This window comes from Macaca fascicularis, chromosome 13, assembly GCF_037993035.2.
Source record: "Macaca fascicularis isolate 582-1 chromosome 13, T2T-MFA8v1.1".
NCBI classification, from domain to species: Eukaryota; Metazoa; Chordata; class Mammalia; order Primates; family Cercopithecidae; genus Macaca; species Macaca fascicularis.
In genome coordinates this window covers 53742349-53761568 of record NC_088387.1, presented here as the reverse complement: position 1 = coordinate 53761568, position 19220 = coordinate 53742349, and the positions used below count along the sequence as shown (strand labels likewise).

The 19220-nt window shown below is 40.8% G+C and overlaps 1 protein-coding gene across 2 annotated transcripts; it reads left to right on the top strand.

The window, feature by feature from the left end:
- The first annotated feature begins 25 nt into the window (after positions 1-25).
- On the top strand, positions 26-18565 carry PNO1 (partner of NOB1 homolog). Of its 2 annotated transcripts, none has more exons than XR_012422309.1 (7): positions 26-307; positions 546-695; positions 2972-3055; positions 3517-3622; positions 3846-3963; positions 15696-15766; positions 17066-17285. XR_012422309.1 is itself a non-coding variant. In XM_045369182.2 (7 exons), the coding sequence occupies exons 1-7, from the start codon at positions 101-103 to the stop codon at positions 17131-17133; spliced, it is 759 nt and encodes a 252-aa protein (XP_045225117.2). In that variant the 5' UTR covers positions 26-100; the 3' UTR covers positions 17134-18565. The 2 variants fall into 2 exon arrangements, 1 of the variants encoding a protein (XP_045225117.2); XM_045369182.2 differs by having other exon boundaries at positions 3562-3622; positions 17066-18565.
- The last annotated feature ends 655 nt before the right edge of the window (positions 18566-19220 follow it).

Genomic DNA, 19220 nt, shown 5'->3' with positions numbered 1-19220 from the left:
AGGAAAGGGGCGGAGCTGCGGGGTTAGTTGACGGAGGCTGGGTCCTGCGCGGTGCAGCAGGGCACGTGTTTCAGCCGGAAGCGCCTTAAGATTCCGGGGGATGGAATCCGAAATGGAAGCGCAGAGCGCCGGGGCAGAGGAGGGCTTTACCCAGGTCACCCGTAAGGGTGGCCGGCGGGCGAAGAAACGACAGGCTGAACAGCTGTCCGCAGCGGGAGAGGGCGGGGATGCGGGCCGGATGGACACAGAGGAGGCCAGGCCGGCGAAGAGGCCCGTCTTCCCACCCCTCTGTGGGGACGGGCTCCTGGTATGTGGCTAGGACCCTAGGACAGCAACCAGGCAGGGGCCAGACGCGGATCAAGCCGGTGGCCTCTGGGGAATGTTGAAGCTGCGGTGGGGCTGTTCTGCCGCGATGCTCAGAGAGAAGTGATTCTCTGAAGTGTAACTAGTTCAGTTAAAGGAAGCCCTTTATGGATCAGATGTTATTTTACAACTCCATCACCATCCCTCCATAGCCTTTTGAGTTGTGTGTTCTTTTATTACAGAGTGGAAAAGAAGAAACAAGGAAAATTCCAGTCCCAGCTAACAGATACACACCGTTGAAAGAAAACTGGATGAAGATATTTACTCCTATTGTGGAACATTTGGGACTTCAGATACGCTTTAACTTGAAATCAAGGAATGTAGAAATCAGGGTAAGGAAAATCTCAACCATTTCCCAATACACCAGGCTTTCTCTCCTACAGAGATGGAAAGGCGTGAGTAGACTTTAGTTAATGGGACTTATTGTGTTGAATAGTTTTTGTCCAGTTTAAAAACTTACCATATTGAGTTTGAACTTCCCAAATGCCTTAAAAATCTGCGTTTGATACAAATATTAATTGAATTTGTAAATTAGTTCTGAGATCATACCAAAATACTGTCTATGCTTCTGTGTATCTTTTGTAATGTTCTGTGTCAAATTCAGAAAAGGTCGAGTAAAGAGATTGTCATAAACAGAAGTAAGTAAATAATGAACATAAGTACTTGCTGCTTTACAAGAAGTGTATACAGTCAGCGTCGGGGATATGTTCTGGGATATGTTTTGTAAGATGACTTAGTCCTTGTGCGAAGAGTGTATTTACACAAACCTAGATGGTATGTGTATATTTATGTATTTTTTCATATGGAAAACCAAATGTTCCAGCACCATTACTGAGTATCAGTCATTTCATCTACTTGATCTGCATTGCCAGTGTCCAGTGCCATATATCAGATTTCTGTATATTTTCCATTATACTGTTATGAGACCACCATGGTATGAGCAGTTGGTCATTGATCAAAATGTCATTATGCAGTGCATGACTGTGTTTTAATGGTGCTTTTTTGATAAAACTGTATTATTTTGATAAGAAACATATGCACATATGTGTGTGTGTGTATTTTTTTTTTAATTTTACGCTTTCGCCCAAGCTGGCGTGCAGTGGCACGCTCTCGGCTCACTGTTAACAGGCGCCCGCTACCACACCTGGCTAATTTTTGCATTTTTAGTAGAGACTGGGTTTTAGCATGTTGGCCAGGCTGGTCTTGAACTCCTGACCTCAGGTGATCCGCCCATCTCAGCCTCCCAAAGTGCTGGGATTACAGGCGTGAGCTGCCCTGCCCGGCCTATATATGTGTATTTTAAATTCTATGCTGTCAATCCAGGAACTAGACATTTAAAATTAATTTACTTTGGGCTTTCTGTTCTGGGTGCCAGTTTCATACCAGAATGTACATTTTTCAGTCATATCTTCAGTGCCTAAACTTTTCATGGGCTTTACTGTCCTATTTATTGCAGGATAATCACTTTGGATTCCACTAACATTTATTGATGCTGCCATATACCAGACACATAGTGGTATTACAACATGCTCTACATCATTTAGTCTTCAGGATATTCCCATCTTAAAGATGTGAGGAAACTTGGCCATAGTCATCAGGCTAATAAGGGAAACTTCCTATTATACTAGTAGGGAACACTCAGGATCTTCTCCTCTGACCTCCTTATTTTACTGATGAGAAAACTCAAGACCTAAAGTAACTAGGAGACTTGTCTAAGGTCACATGTAGGATTGGAACTAGGGTCTAGTTCTAAATGGGAAAGCCCCGGGGACTTTGCCATTACACAAGCCCATATGGTTTTAAATTTGTTGAGTACATGGTCTCCTCAACTAGATTGTGAATATGCATGGTACAGTGGAGATAACAATTTTGAAATCAGACCTGTGTTTGAATCTTAGCATTTTTGCTTTTTAGTACTTTAGTTTCCTCACATGCAAAGGTAGTCATATGACTTAACATTCAAAGTTGTTGTGAGGGTTAGAGTTATGGTGTGTAAAGCATGTTATTTATAGTGCATGTTATTTACAGTGTGTGTTATTTACAGTGGTAGGCATTTTATGAATAACAGTTATTTCTGCATTTCTCAAAGTTTGAGAACAGGTTCAGTGCTTCAGTCATTCTTTATTTCCCCAGTCAGCGGGTGCAGGTAGTTAGGCCTGGAGCTATTGGTTTAAGAAACATCAGCATGTAATTGATAACTAAGAAGATTAAGTCAGGAATCCCAGGGAAGACTGCCTTGAGAGAGAAGAGAAGAGGACAAGCTTGGGCATTGAAGGGATGGACAGAAGGTAGAGGTTCTTCAGAATGCAAGAAATTGGGTTGTGCCAGAGGAGTCTTGCTGTTAACCCCAAAATCTGATCATATAGTGTGGTTAGTTATTTGACACTCTTTGGGTGAAACAGCCAAGCTTTGGAGCTGGAAAAGTTTTGTTTTGCCAATAAAATATAGCACTTACCCAACCAGAACCTGTGTCATACAGAATATATTAGGGAAAGGTGGTGGTGAAGGAAATTCTCTGATAATGGGAAAGGACATTTCTAGTATTTCGTTAAGACATTTTCTGTTTGAGTCTCAACGGTATTTTGTACCCTTTTTTGTTTTTTAACAGACTTGTAAAGAAACCAAAGATGTTAGTGCTCTGACAAAAGCAGCTGATTTTGTGAAAGCTTTTATTCTAGGCTTTCAGGTGGAGGTGAGTAATTCTATGATATCTAAAATGGGGACTTGAAAAATACTCAATGTGAACATCTCAATGGATTAGGCATTAAAAAAAAAAAAAAAAAAAAAAGGCCAGGCGCAGTGGCTCACACCTGTAATCCCAGCACTCTGGAAGGCCGAGGCAGGTGGATCACTTGAGGCCAGGAGTTCGAAACCAGCCTGGCCAACATGGCGATGCCCTCCGTCTCTACTAAAATTACAAAAAAATTAGCCGGGTGTGGTGGCACAAGCCTGTGGTCCCAGCTACTCGGGAGTCTGAGGTGGGACAATCACTTGAACCTGGGCGGCAGAGGTTGCAGTGAGCCAAGATCACGCCACTGCACTCCAGCCTGGGCGACAGTGTAAGACTATGTCTCCAAAAAAAAAAAAAAGCTTTCTAGCTCAAGAGTTTGTGGATTTTCGTTCCATAGTGCTTTGCGCTTTACTCTTTTTCAGGTGTGCAAACGGAAGGGGCTTCACAGTGTTTGTTTTATATTATAGGATGCACTTGCCCTCATCAGGTTGGATGACCTCTTCCTAGAGTCTTTTGAAATTACAGATGGTGAGTGTGTGGTGGTCTGTGCTCTTGTGTCGCTGACTTTGTATTGTGATGTGACTCTCAGTTTTCTAATAGCATCAATTGAGCTGTATTTTTAGCAACTTTTTAATATGTATATATACATTTTGTGTCATTTAGAGAAATTTAGTTTATAATTAAACTTCATGTGGAAGTGGGTGGTGCACTAGAATGGCTTGCCTCCTGAGATGTTGCGTTTCTTGTTTAGTTAAACCCCTAAAGGGAGACCATCTATCCAGGGCAATAGGAAGAATCGCTGGCAAAGGAGGAAAAACCAAATTCACCATAGAGAATGTGACACGGACGCGGATAGTTTTGGCTGATGTGTAAGTATCTGATCTTGAGAAAATTATTGTCATAATTTATATTTGATCTTTTAAGAAAGTCGTAACAGTTGTATTTCATGTATAATGTTGCTGCTAAATCTTTGTCAGTACAGATGCTCCTCATAAACCCATTGTAAATTGAAAATATCAGAAGTCTAAAGTGCATTTAATATACCTGACTTGTGGAACATTATAGCTTAGCCTAGCCTATCATAAACGTGGTCAGAACACACATTAGCCTACAGTTGGGCAAAGTCATCCAACACAAATTCTACTTTGTGACAGAGTGTTGAATATTGAATACTGTACTAAAAATGAAAAACAGAATGGTTGTATGTGTACTTGAAGTAGAGCGTTCTGAATGTGTATCAGCTTTGCACCCTTGTAAAGTTGAAAAATCCCAGTTCAAACCATGTTAAGTTGGGAATCATCTGTATACTTTTGGGTGAATAGCCACCAACTTTGAAAGAGGCTTAAGTTGAGAAAATTTCAGAAATTGTGTATTTTCTCATTTAACAATGAGGAAATGTTACAAATGCTATTAAAAGAAATTATTATTACAGATGAAGATTTACATAGTATCTCGGGTTGGGCGCAGTGGCTCACGCCTGCAATCCCAGCACTTTGGGAGGCCGAGGTGGGTGGATCACCTAAGGTCAGGAGTTCGAGACCAGTCTGGCCAACATGGTGAAACCCCATCTCTACTAAAAATACAAAAATTAGCTGGGCGTGGTGGCGTACACCTGTAGTCCCATCTACTCGGGAGGCTGAGGCAGGATAATTACTTGAACCTGGGAGGAGGAGGAGGTTGCAGTGAGCCGAGATCGTGCCACTGCACTCCAGCCTGGGTGACAGAGCAAGACTCTGTCTCAAATAAATAAATACATACATACATACATACTCAAGGGAATCTATTAAATTAGTAGGGGAGAACAAGCAATCAGTATTTTGGATGCCCTTGTGAGTCTTTAGAAATATATATATCTATTTTATATATATGTTAAGGCCTTTTATAAAGCGAGGGGAATATCGTACATTAGGCAAAACTAGAGAGCAGTTATATGTGAACATAAATAAGATGATAGGAGCTTAAAATAAAGGTGCCAGAAGTGAAGCTGGGATTACCCCTGTCTGAGGTTGAAGCTGCCCAGGCTGGGGATCTTACTGGCAGATGGCTCAGAGATTATGTAATGCTGTGAAGTTGGGAAACTGAACAGTTGACTGAGAGGAGGAGGGTTCTGCCTGCGACTCAATCATGAAATAATTTCATTTAATATCTCAGTTTTACTCTAAACTGAAGGACTCCTTATTATATAAAATCTAAATTTTATATATTCTTTACACTTTAAGGATAACTATAGTACTGTGTTGGTGGCCCTCTTTACCTGAAGCCAGGAATATAATTTTATTTTTTGATCTTTATGGATTGAGTCTAGATTCAGAAATATGGAGGCTTGGGAGAAGCTATTCAAAAATGTGGAAATGCACACCATATGTAAAACTATGGCCAAGCATGGTGGCTCACGTCTGTAATCCCAGCACTTTGGAAGGCTGAGGCAGGTGGATGGCTTGATCTCAGGAGTTTGAGACTAGCCTGGGCAACATGGTGAAACCCCTTCTCTAAAAAAAAAATACAGAAATTAGCCAGGTGCGGCGGCCCACACCTGTAGTCCCAGCTACCTGGGAGGCCGAAGTGGGAGGATCGCCTGAGCCCAGAAGGTGAAGCTGCATTGAGCCGCGGTCATGCCACTGTACTCAACCGTTGGCGACAGAGTGAGACTCTAACAAAATAAAAAGAAAAATACCACATATAGTCTGGGCACAGTGGATTATGCCTATAATCCCAGCACTTTGGGAGGCCAAGGTGGGAGGAAGGATTGCTTGAGCCCCGAAGGTCAAGACCAGTCTGGGCAACATAGGGAGATCCCATCTCTACAAAAAAATACAAAAATTAGGCAGGCGTGATTGTGCACACCTGTAGCCCTAGCTACTCAGGAGGTTCAGGTGGGAGGATTGCTTGAACCCAGGATGTCAAGGCCACAGTGAACCATGATGGCACCCCTGCACTCTAGCCTGGGTGACAGAGTGAAACCCTGTTTCCAAAAAATAAATTAATTTTAAAAAATCCATATATAGATGCTCCTCACCGTATGGTGGGGTTATATCCAGATAAACCTGTTGTAAATTAAAGATCTCATAAGTCAGAAGTTCATTTGATATCATAGGATACTACTCTTTGAAAATTGAAGAGCATTCTGAATGCATATCACTTTGGCACAATTATAAAGTCAAAAAAAAAATCTTCAGTTAAGTCATGGACTGGCTGAGTAGCCCTGAAAGCTTTCATGAATTTAGAAATCCATGGCCTGCCGCGATGGCTCACATCTGTCATCCTAGCACTTTGGGAGGTCGAGGCAGGCGTATCACCTGAGGTCAGGAGTTCAAAACCAGCCTGGCCAACATGGTGAAATACAAAAAAACTAGCCTGGCATGGTGGCACATGCCTGTAATCCCAGTTACTTGGGAGACTGAGGCAGGAGAATTGCTTGAACCTGGGAGGCATAGACTGCAGTGAGCCAAAATCGCGCCACTGCATTCCAGCCTGGGCAACAGACTCCGTCTCGAGGAAAAAAAAAAAAAAAAAAAGGCCAGTGTGGTGCCTCACATCTGTAATTTCAGCACTTTGGGAGGCTGAGGTGGGTGGATCACCTGAGGTCAGGAGTTCAAAACCAGCCTGGGCGACAGACTCTATCTCAAAAAAATAAAAATAAATAAATTTAGAAATCTAAAACTGTAACTGATTTGCCAATGAAATTATATAGTTAGTCTGTCATTAAGTTTATTACTGGTAAATTTATAAGTATATTTATAAGTGTTAACCTAAAATTTACTAGTTAAACCAACTTTTTAAAAGTTTATTGTGGCATAATTTACATACAATAAAATTCTCCTGTTTTGAGTATCCAGTTCAATGAGTTTTTGGCAAATGTTGTGTATTGTAGTCCCATGACACTCATACAGTTCTGTTACCCTGAAAGTTCCCTCGTGCATGTTTGTGGTCAATTGCCTGCCCCCACCCTGTTCCAGGACAACCACTCCTCTAATTTCTGTCACTCTTTATTTTACATTTTCTAGAAAGTGATATAAATGGAAATATATGGTATGTAGGCTTTGGTGTGTGACTTCTCTTAATTAGCATGTTATTTTGAATTTCTCCATTTTGTTGGGTGTATCAGTAGTTCCTTTTTATTGGCAAGTACTATTTCATTGCACAGGTATACTCTTGACCCTTCAATATTGCAGGGATTAGGGATGCCGAACCCCCAACATGGTTGAAAATCCATGTATGACTTGACTCTCCCAAAACTTAACTACTCCTGCTTTTGGCTGGAAGCTATTCCAATAACAAATAGTTGATAAACATATATTTTGTATGTTTTACGTATTATATACTGTACTCTTTCATAAAGTAAGCTAGAGAAAAGAAAATGTTAAGAAAATTATAAGGAAGACAAAATCTATTTACTATTCATTAAGTGGAAGTGGATTATCATAAAGGTCTTCATCCTTGTCTTCATGGTGAATAAGCTGAGGAGGAGGAAGAAGGGTTAATCTTGCTGTCTCATGGGTGGCGGAGGTGGAAGACGTTGAAGGGGAGGCAGGAGAGGCAAGCGTACTCTGGAACTTTACAGAAATACATTGTAATTTCTGACTTTTTTGTGCTTTCCTTCTCTAAAAATGTTTCTGTAGGGTACCAGTCTTCCTCCACAGTTTGTTTAGTTTTAGTGCCCACATCATAAAAGGGTCTGTGTCATAAAAGATGTCAAAAGCATCTTGAATAATCAGAAACCTTCTGCCAAATTGCCTAATGTCACCTTGTTTTCTGACACTGCTGCTTCTACATCATCTTTCCTTATCACCCAACACTGCTTCAGAAGCACTCACCTCCATCAGGTCGTCTTCTGTTAATTCCTCTGGCATAGTGTCTGTTAGCTCTTGGTTTCTCCGAGATCTGTATCTTGAAACCCTTCACCCCTGATTTCTGGCCATATCCGCAGTCTCTTTCATGATTTCTTGTTTGGCTCTGTCGTAGATCCTGTACTGTTATGCAAAACCTCTGGACATGGTTTTCTTCAGCAGGAATTTATAGTTGCAAGCGTGAGGCTTTCACAGCTCTTTCCATAATAGTGACAGCGTCTTCAGTGGTTATAGTACTTCCAGACTATGATGTTCTTTCCATCGAGTTCTCTTCCATAGCATTGATACTGTTTTCCATAGAGCACTGTATGTGATGAACCTTAAAGATCTTTATGACTACCTGTTCTGGAGGCTGAATTAGAGCGTGTTTAGGTGCAAGGAGACCACGTTGTTGCCTTTCAGTGTTGAACTCATGGGGTTCTGGGTGGCTGGGACATTGTTCAATAGCAAAAGAACTTTAAAAGGCATTCCTTACTGGCAAGATACTTCCCGACTTCAGGGACAAGGCATTGATGGAATCAATCCAGAAAAGAGCTCTCCTTGTGCAAGCCATCCAGACGACAGGCCTCTGGCGTTACCTTTTCCCTTCAAGGATCAGGGTTAGCAGCTTTATAGATAAGAGCAGTCCTGATCATAAACCTGACTGCATTTGCACAAAACAGTAAAGTTAGCCTAGCCCTTCCTGCCTTAAATCCTGGTGTTTGCTTCTCTTCTTTACTAATAATTGCCCTTTGTGACATTTTTTTCCAGAACAGGACATTTTTCATCTGCACAAAAAACCTGTTCAGGCAGATACTATTTCTCCTCAATGATTTTCTTAATGGCGTCTGGGAACTTGTCTGCTGCCCTTTGGTGAGCAGAAGCTGCTTCTCCTGTTATCCTGACATTTTTAAAGCCACCTCTTTCTAACATTATCAAACCATCCTTTGCTGGCATTAAGTTCTCCAGCTTTAGATCCTTCACTTTCCTTTTGCTGTAAGTTGTCATATAATGACTTAATTTTTTCTCCATCATATTAGAGTCTGTAGATATGTCTTTCTTAGAACAATCCTGCACCCACATAAAAGCTGCATTTCCAATTTGAGATTGTCAACAAAAGAATCACAAGATCTATAAATTTGGAGAGGAAACTTTATTTCTTATAAAGGGTTGCATTCTGCAGGGTGGCCATTCTGACAGGCTGGGAAGTATACCCTTCAGCAGAGACCAAAAGCAGGCACTTTGAAGGAGGAAAGAATGAGACAGGAATTTATGCTGAATGGGTTGGCCAGTATACTTATTTAACAGGTTATAGGAGGAGCTATGAATATAAGAGGGGTTGTAATGCTTGTATACTGAATAAATGTAACATACGACCCCTGGTTGCTTTGTGGGGGAGATTTAACATTTAAAATATGTGACAGTTAGGTCCTGTACGTTACAAGATGAAGTAGGGACAAGGAGGTGAAGACTGAATGCACTGCCTATGGAAGCTGGTAGAACCAGTCCATGGTCAGTGATCTCTTATCAGGAGAATGTTACTGGGATCAGTCTCTTGTCCAATCAAAGCTGTAGTTACGGTTTGTGGAACAGAGTGTGGGAACAGGGAAGCTGGGGTCAATCTGTATCTAACTATTGGTGAGCTGTAATTGTTTTAATATTGTTTATCATAAGGCCAGTGCTTGTTAAGCTGCTAGAGAAAAAAATATCCTGTGGCAGTTAGAATGTCATTTACTCTTTTTTTTTTCTTTTATTTATTTATTTATTTATTATTATTATTATACTTTAAGTTCTAGGGTACACGTGCATAACGTGCAGGTTTGTTATATATGTATACTTGTGCCATTTTGCTGTGCTGCACCCATCAACTCGTCAGCACCCATCAACTCGTCATTTACATCAGGTATAACTCCCAGTGCAATCCCTCCCTCCTCCCCCCTCCCCATGATAGGCCCCGGTGTGTGATGTTCCCCTTCCCGAGTCCAAGTGATCTCATTGTTCAGTTCCCACCTATGAGTGAGAACATGCAGTGTTTGGTTTTCTGTTCTTGTGATAGTTTGCTAAGAATGATGGTTTCCAGCTGCATCCATGTCCCTACAAAGGACACGAACTCATCCTTTTTTATGGCTGCATAGTATTCCATGGTGTATATGTGCCACATTTTCTTAATCCAGTCTGTCACTGATGGACATTTGGGTTGATTCCAAGTCTTTGCTATTGTGAATAGTGCTGCAATAAACATACGTGTGCATGTGTCTTTATAGCAGCATAATTTATAATCCTTTGGGTATATACCCAGTAATGGGATGGCTGGGTCGTATGGTACATCTAGTTCTAGATCCTTGAGGAATCGCCATACTGTTTTCCATAATGGTTGAACTAGTTTACAATCCCACCAACAGTGTAAAAGTGTTCCTATTTCTCCACATCCTCTCCAGCACCTGTTGTTTCCTGACTTTTTAATGATCGCCATTCTAACTGGTGTGAGATGGTATCTCATTGTGGTTTTGATTTGCATTTCTCTGATGGCCAGTGATGATGAGCATTTTTTCATGTGTCTGTTGGCTGTATGAATACCACACATCTACAGCCATCTGATCTTTGACAAACCTGAGAGAAACAAGAAATGGGGAAAGGATTCCCTATTTAATAAATGGTGCTGGGAAAATTGGCTAGCCATAAGTAGAAAGCTGAAACTGGATCCTTTCCTTACTCCTTATACGAAAATTAATTCAAGATGGATTAGAGACTTAAATGTTAGACCTAATACCATAAAAATCCTAGAGGAAAACCTAGGTAGTACCATTCAGGACATAGGCATGGGCAAAGACTTCATGTCTAAAACACCAAAAGCAATGGCAGCAAAAGCCAGAATTGACAAATGAGATCTCATTAAACTAAAGAGCTTCTGCACAGCAAAAGAAACTACCCTAAGAGTGAACAGGCAACCTACAGAATGGGAGAAAATTTTTGCAATCTACTCATCTGACAAAGGGCTAATATCCAGAACCTACAAAGAACTCAAACAAATTTACAAGAAAAAAACAACCCCATCAAAAAGTGGGCAAAGGATATGAACAGACATTTCTCAAAAGAAGACAGTCATTTACTCTTTAAGTGTAGGGTGTGTGACAACCCTTGCCCGGGTGGTCTTAGGTCTTGTTTACAATTTGGTGTCTTATTGCCATAGTCTGTTCTGTCTTGCCTGGGGGCCTAGGGGAAGATAAAGGGGTATTTGGCAAAACTGCAGGTGTTGTCACATCTGCTGTTGTAGCTGCAGTGACACCTCCATGAATTTTTTCTTTTTTTACAATGGGTCCTATGGTATAGTCATTTATCTTGAAGTGGCGGGCAGCTGCAGCTGCAGGCCTCAGTCAACAGTACATGTCAAGCAATTCAGCTTTTCTTTTTTTTTTTTTTTTTTTTTTTGAGATGGAATCTCCCTCTCTCGCCAAGGCTGGAGTGCAATGGTGCAATATCGGCTCACTGCAACCTCTGCCTCCTGGGTTCAATGGATTCTCCTGCCTCAGCCTCCCAAGTAGCTGCGACTATAGGCGTGTGCCATCATGCCTGGCTAAATTTTTTGTATTTTTAGTAGAGACGGGGTTTCGCTGTGTTAGCCAGGATGGTCTCAATCTCCTGACCTCATGATCCACCCGCCTCAGCCTCCCAAAGTGCTGGGATTACAGGCGTGAGCCATCGCACTTGGCCAGTTCAGCTTTTTCTTGAGGTGTCACGACTTTTCTGTGCTTCTTTGGAGCACTCCCAACATCACGAGTGGCACTTTGTGTGGGGTCCACGTTGTGTAGGTCACATGGTCTCAAAGCTTGCAGTATGCACTAAGTTTAAAAATAGGCAAGAACTGTGAGAGATCACTTTCTACTGTGAGAGACAATTTATTGGAGAGTCAAAACTGCTCATGGGAGATGATCAGCATCACATGGCATTCTAAGTGGATACTTGCAACACCTGAGCTCACCACAAGAGCAGTAGGTGGAAGCTGTGAAATTGTCGTACAGTATGCACTACAGATAATTTTATGGAGTTATGATTTAATACTGCATCTTTGCATTTGTTTCCGTTTCTGTTGACTACAAATGGCACCATACATGGCTTGTGTTTGTGTGTGTAAGTTTTGATTGATTTTAACTTTTTTTATGGTAGTAAATAAGATAGACTAGTATCTACATATAATTTATGCATTCATGACATAGCTTTTCTAATTTTTTTTTTTTTTTTTTTTTTTTACATTTCTACAATACTCAGCTCCTCTCTGGGTTTTTTTCAAGTCTCTAAAATATCTTCCAATATATGTGTTGAAAAAAGTTTGTGTGTAACGACCCGTGCAGTTCAAATCTATTATTCAAAAGTCAGCTGTATTATATTTTGTTTGTTCAGTCACAGTAGATGGACATTTGGGTTGTTTTCAGTTTGTGGTTGTTATGAATAATGTCGCTACTGAATTACTTACGTCTTTTGTGTTTTCTTACAAACTAAATTACAGACTACTTGAAATTAAGAGATGTACTATCTCTTGCTTTTGCTATAGACAGGCTAGTTGGAAATCCACGTTTAAAAGTTTATATTAATTATAATAAAGCTGTAAGATGGGCTGTTATGTACCTATAAAAGTTATTTTTGATGAGTTGCTAATAACCTGATAAAATACAGTATAATGCGAGCCAGATAGAAAACTAAAAACAATTGGTTCCAGGTATATTTAATATAGCAGATGGGAAATGATGTTTCCTCTGTGTCTTGAAGCCTCCATTCCTTTCCAACTGTTGCCCCATTACTTTGGTTCTTTCTGCAGCAAAACTACTCCCACTTTATCTATTCTTTTCGTCTTTATTTCCTCATCTGTCATGCTCTGTTTTAAATAATTTTAATCAAAGTTAAACATACACATAGTTTTAAAAAGCCAAAAATTGGCCGGGCGCTGTGGCTCACGCCTGTAATCCCAGCACTTTGAGAGGCCGAGGCAGGCGGATCACGAGGTCAGGAGATCGAGACCATCCTGGCTAACACTGTGAAACCCTGTCTCTACTAAAAGTACAAAGAATTAGCCAGGTGTGGTAGCGGGAGCCTGTAGTCCCAGCTGCTCGGGAGGCTGAGGCAGGAGGATGGCATGAACCTGGGAGGCAGAGCTTGCAGTGAGCTGAGATCGCTCCACTGCACTCCAGCCTGGGCGACAGAGTGAGACTCTGTCTCAAAAAAGAAAAAAAACAAAAATGTCTGCTGCCTACCTCCATTTCACCCTTTTCAGGGGAACCAATTTCAACTCTTTTAGCTTATCTTAAAAAATTATTTACCTCTGTATTTCCAGATATTTTGTTCATACAGTTCATATACAGTTTTATTTTTCAGATTCACTATTGACATTCTACCATCAAAGATGAAGGTTTAGCTGTCTTTCACTCCCTTACTTCCACCACGTACACTCAGCCTTTCTGACACTCCGATTTATTCTTCTTTGTCCTCCTGATGGTCCCCTTGTGGTTTTTGTTAGATAATGTTCAGTATTACCTGAAAACAAATCAGTGCTCAGTGTACTTATAGCTGAGCCAGGTGAAGAACCAGGTGAAATACTGTGACTGCCTTATCTTTGTTTTGCAGCATTGTTTTCACTTAAGGAAGTAACTCTTTTGTGTCTATCTCCTTTCTTCTCTTTCATCCTACTAATTCAGTAAGAAGCTATACGTTGTATCTCCTCTTGATGTATTTGAATGCATCTAATATTTGAGAAATCTCTCCTGGAGAGGTCTATTCCCCAAACGCCCCCCTGCTCTCTGCCTGCATTCTGGCTGCACAGCCATCATCCTGGGTTCCCTGTCCCCTGCCTCTTGGAGTCTCTTTCCCGGAGTTCTGCTTCTTGATATTCCCGCTGCTGATTCAGGCAGCAGTTGACTTGGGTCTGCACAGTCAGTTCCGTCTCCTCCATCTGCTTTACACCTTTCTGGACTTTGCTACTGTTATCACTCTCTTCTTCCTTTTGGGCTTATATCTTTATTGTCATTTTAGTGGAGTTTGGGGAGGAGCATTTGTAAATGTTTGTTTTGTTCATCTGCAGGTGGCTGGAGAAAGAGCATTACAGAGGAAGGGGAAAGCACAAAGATCTTAAGTCGAGGGCACATCTGGCAGTGAGCGAGGAGGCTTGGCCAAGGACGAAAGGGAGAGAGTGGAGAGTGATAGATGAGGTCAAAAATAATAGGGCCTTGAGGTCCTCATAAGGACTTTGGCTTTTACTCTGAGTGAATAGAAAGTCATTGGATGATTGTGAGCAGAGGAAGGAGGTGGGATATGAGGGGGCGAGGGGCAGTGAAGGTGGGTAGGATCCATAGATGGGAGGTCCTGGGGTGGGAGTGAAGGATTATTTGTGTTGATAGGAGCTGGAATGACAGAAAGTGGTGGAGGGAGAGTTGGATGTTTGAAATCGAAATTATAGGGGGTTGCAGTTTTTGGTAATGACTAAGTCCAGGGTGTGACCATGGATGTAAGAGGCTGGAGTAGGGTGGACAATACCCCGTGTTGGCATAAAGAGTGTATCAAGGACCTCAGAGGCTGGCATGTTGGGATTATCATCTTCGTGGGTATTGACATGATCGAGCATGGAGATGGGAATAGCAAGAGAAAGACAGCAAGCCAGGAGCTGACGTCTTCACAGGTGATCTGCAGGGGCAGCTGAGGACCCCAGCCAGGCAGGGTGGGGGGTGATGTGGCCTGAGAGCGGATCCAAAGCCAAAGGGTTTTCAGGGAGGTAGGAGGGAGAGCATGTGGTCTGGATGTGGCATGAAGGCACCTGCTCCTCCCCAGGCCCCAGAGGTACCTAGTTTGTGGAGGAAAAACGCAACCATTTGAGATCTGGCCTTAGTTAAAGCCAGAAGGTGAAGGGAATATTAACAGGGGTTGAAGATACAGAAGCTTTAGCTGATAACTGTTGTACAGGGCACAGTGAAAACAGTTTGGAAGATGGACTCAAAAAGGCAAATTTGTCATTCGGTAAAGAATGCCTATTAAAAGGGTCTAAATGATCCTCAGAGCCCTGAAGAAATTTAGATAATCTTTAGAAAACTTTGCAGTTGAAAACCAATTATGTTGACATTGAGTACAGTGTTGCATTTATGGGTTTTCAGTAACCAGCTCAGCCAGTGTGTCGTCTTGGGCAGGCTTTTTGATTTCTTATAAACTTCTTTCCTCATCTGTAAAACAGGAAGGTCATGTGAGGATTAAATGAGGGCATGTATAGAAAGCCCTGGCACATAAAGCATTCATGGGATGGGAGCCATCATTAACGAATAATCTTCACAAACTTTTTCAAAAAATTGTCTTTTCTAATAATTTTTTATTGGTATACAATTTATATATCATAAAATTCACCCTTTTAAAAAGTGGTTTTTAGTATATTTGTGGAGTTGTGCAGCCATAACTATCACTGCCCTCGTTAAAGAATCTGACTCAAATGTGATTTTCCAGCATTTTTGGAGTACAGGACTTAGGCAAGAAAGTGCTTTTTTGTTTACAATGTCTTTTTTTTTTTTTTTTTAAGAGAGGGTTTTGGTCACTCAGGTTGGCATCCTGGCACTCTACAGGCACGTGCTACTACACCCAGCTGTTGAATTTTTTTTGTAGAGATGGGGGTCTCATTATGCTGTCCAGGCTTGTCTCAAACTCCTGGCCACAAACCATCTACCTGCCTTGGCCTCCCAAAGTGCTGGGATTACAGGTGTGAGTCATTGCATCCCAGCCACTAATTTGTCTCATTTTATTTCTTTCAGGAAAGTTCACATCCTTGGCTCCTTCCAAAACATCAAGATGGCAAGAACTGCCATTTGCAACCTAATCTTGGGTAATAGCAGTTTCTTTCTTTGGTGTTTTCTCTGGGAGGGATAGGGAGTTAATTGCGGAAGTCAAAACTACATTTGCAAAGCAATTTGGGGTAATATTAAAGTTAGCAAGTAGAAACCCTTGGGAGTTGGCAAAGGTGGGCCTAGAGAAGGAAGTAGAATTTTTTTTTTTTTTTAGCCTGAGTCTCACTGTGTTGCCTAGGTTGGAGTGCAGTGGCGTGATCTTGGCTCACTGCAACCTCTGCCTCCCAAGTTCAAGCGATTCTCCTGCCTCAGACTCTTGAGTAGCTGAGACTAAAGGTGTATGCCACCACGCCCGGCTAATTTTTGTATTTTTAGTAGAGACGGGGTTTCACCATATTGGCCAGGCTGGTGTGGGACTCCTGACCTTGTGATCCGCCCACTTCAGCCTCCCAGAGTGCTGGGATTACAGGTGTGAGCCACCGCACCCAGCCAGAAGTAGAAATATTTTTGCTTAGATTCCATTTGTCTGCAAGAGAAGAGAAAGTGTTATTGGGTAATATTGCTTAAATCTTTGCTGCCTTCCTGATAAGGTGCAGAGAAAAACCATTCCAGAATAGCAGGGAACATCACATTTTAGGTTCAACCAAGGAGGAGCTGCTGAACAGCTTCAGTTAATTTAATTGATCCACTTAACCCATTTTTTGATCCTGCAGCACAGTCAGTTACCTTCTGATAAGAGTTACAGGATCTTAGCGGCTTGCTCAGAAAATTGGGATTCTCTGGTTCCCAGGCCTCAGTGATTGGCTTCTTTTTGAAATATTTTAACAACACAGTGCCTTTCACTCTTAGAAGTTTAAAATATTTTTTGGAGAATATTTGGGTATTATTTCCTGTAAGGTTTTTTTTTTTTGGTAATTTCAAGAAAATGTCTCTGTTCTTTCTAGGGTTCTAGACCCTTTTTCATGTCACAGTCTGCCCTCTGTGTCTGCAAGGTCCACATCTGTGGACTGAACCAATGGCAGATCAGATACTCAGAAAAATACATATAAAAATACGGCAAATTAAAAATAATACAAATTTTAAAACACAATACAGTATTAACTATTTACATAGCATTTACATTGTATTAGGTATTATAAATAATCTAGAGATGATTCAAAGTATATGGGAGGATGTGTGTAGTTAATGTGCATATTTTTTATATAAGAGACTTGAGCATTCAAGGATTGTGGTGTCTGTGGGAGTCCTGAAACCAGTCTTCCTTAGACACTGAGGGGCGACTGTAGGCTCTATAAATGTGAGTCTATTTGTGTAAATACTTTTTTCCCCCTTTGCAGGAAATCCTCCTTCCAAGGTTTATGGCAATATTCGAGCTGTGGCTAGCAGATCAGCAGATCGATTCTGATTTCAAGTCAGAGACTTTTTATCTTGCCTTTGGACTCTGGAGAAAAATACTTTATGAGGGGTCGGTCACAAGAAACCACCTGAAGAATTTCAGTCATTTGAAGCCTCTGTCCCTTCTTCCATTCTCAGCCAGAAGCATAAACAGAAAAGAAAGATTTAAGAGTATTCACACTCAACAGGTTTTAGAATAATTTAAATATCAAAAATTGATTCTATTATACTTACACATTAGGTATAATTTATCATTTATCTGAAATTACATGTAGCAGATTACATAGTCTGTAATCCTCAGAGGGAAACTTCTTTAAACAAGAAGTTAAAACAGCTCTATATGAATAAGTTTAAACAGCTGTATATGAATTTATACTTTTATATTTATAAATTTATAACTTCATAAAAATTTATAAACATTTCTTCTTTATAATTGTAATTTAATAGATTATCTCAGAAAAACCTCTCTGAATGATAACCCTTCCTTACTACTGGGTGATGTGTAAATATTTGTTGGGGGACAGGGTCTCACTTTGTCACCCAGGCTGGAGTTCAGTGGTGCGATCTCAGCTTACTGCAGCCTCTACTTCCTGGGTTCAAGTGATCCTCCTGCCTCAGCCTCCCTAGTAGGTGGGACTACAGGTGTCCACCACCATGCTTGGCTAATATTTTGTATTTTTGGTAGAGATGGGGTTTCACCATGTTGACCAGGCTGGTCTCGAACTCCTGACCTCAAATGATCCATCCACCTCGGCCTCCCAAAGTGCTGGGATTACAGGCATAAGCCACTGTGCCTGGCCTTGATGTGTGAATATTTGAGAGGTCATAAGCAGTGGTTTTGGCTATACTGTACTACACCGTATACATCAGTAAGAGCTCATCTTGGAACCCGTTTTGCAGTTTTAAAAATTAAAGACCTACATCACAGGGTTGATGTGAAGAAAGTTTTATTTTTCAAATGAGTATTTAATGAAAGTATACATAACCAGTGTTGGGTATACAGATGCTTCTCAACTTACGATGGGTTTATGTCCAGATAAGCCCATTGTGAGTTGAAAATACCAAACGTCGAACATCACAGCTTAGCCTACCTTAAAAGTGCTCCGAACACTACATTAGCCTACACTTGGGCAAAATCGTCTAATACAGAGCCTATTTTTTAATAAAGTATGTTGAATGTCTCACATAATTTTTGAAGATTACATTGAAAGTGAAAAACAGAATGGTTGGGTACTTGAAGTACAGCTTCTACTGAATGAGTAATTCTAAAGTTGAAAAATAGAACCATCATAAAGTCTGTTTCCTCTAGTAAAGGTGAGATAAATGTTTTTTCCCACCCAAAAAACTATATAAATTCGGATTAGCTCATTTCTGCGTGTTTAAATAGTATGATTATACATTATAAACTGGAAGGAACTTTATTAAATGTGACTTTGATACTTCTTTTGTGTATCTCTAAAACCCTTGATGAAAACATGTAAACTTCAGTGATGGGAGTATTAGAAAGTTCATGTAGGAACTAAAAGAAAAATTGTTACGCTTATTTCCTTTATATCAGTTACATATGCCACTGTTCTAAGCTAGTTTGTACAGTACGTGGGATTGGATATACTTAAATGTTTTTAAAAATGTCATTCATTCATTAATGCTTTTTTTTGCAAAATACTCAACTGGGAATCCAACTGGAAATTGCTGAGTATGTCCCACCTCAAATTTTTTTATCCTCTGGCAATAGCAGCATGGAGCAAGGATGTGTACAATGGTATCAGATCCTTTTACTCATACCTTTTTGAAAAAGAGATTTGGGACTTTTTAAATTCTGGAGTCTGTACAGGTTTCCAGAGGTACTTTCCTGGGGAATGGGTCCATGCCTGTAATCAAGTTTTCCAAGCACTTGGACTGAATTGAACCATTGCTAGGTGACCATAAATGTTTTGAATCGACTTTGAAGGAACGGAGCAGGCAGGAAGTTAAAAGCATCATTTCAACTGGGAAAATATGGGTTATCTGTATTAAAGGGAAATAATGTTTTGGTATTATCCAAATTACTTCCTTTTGAAGATTTCCTATGTAATTACAACTGTCAGTAATACAAGA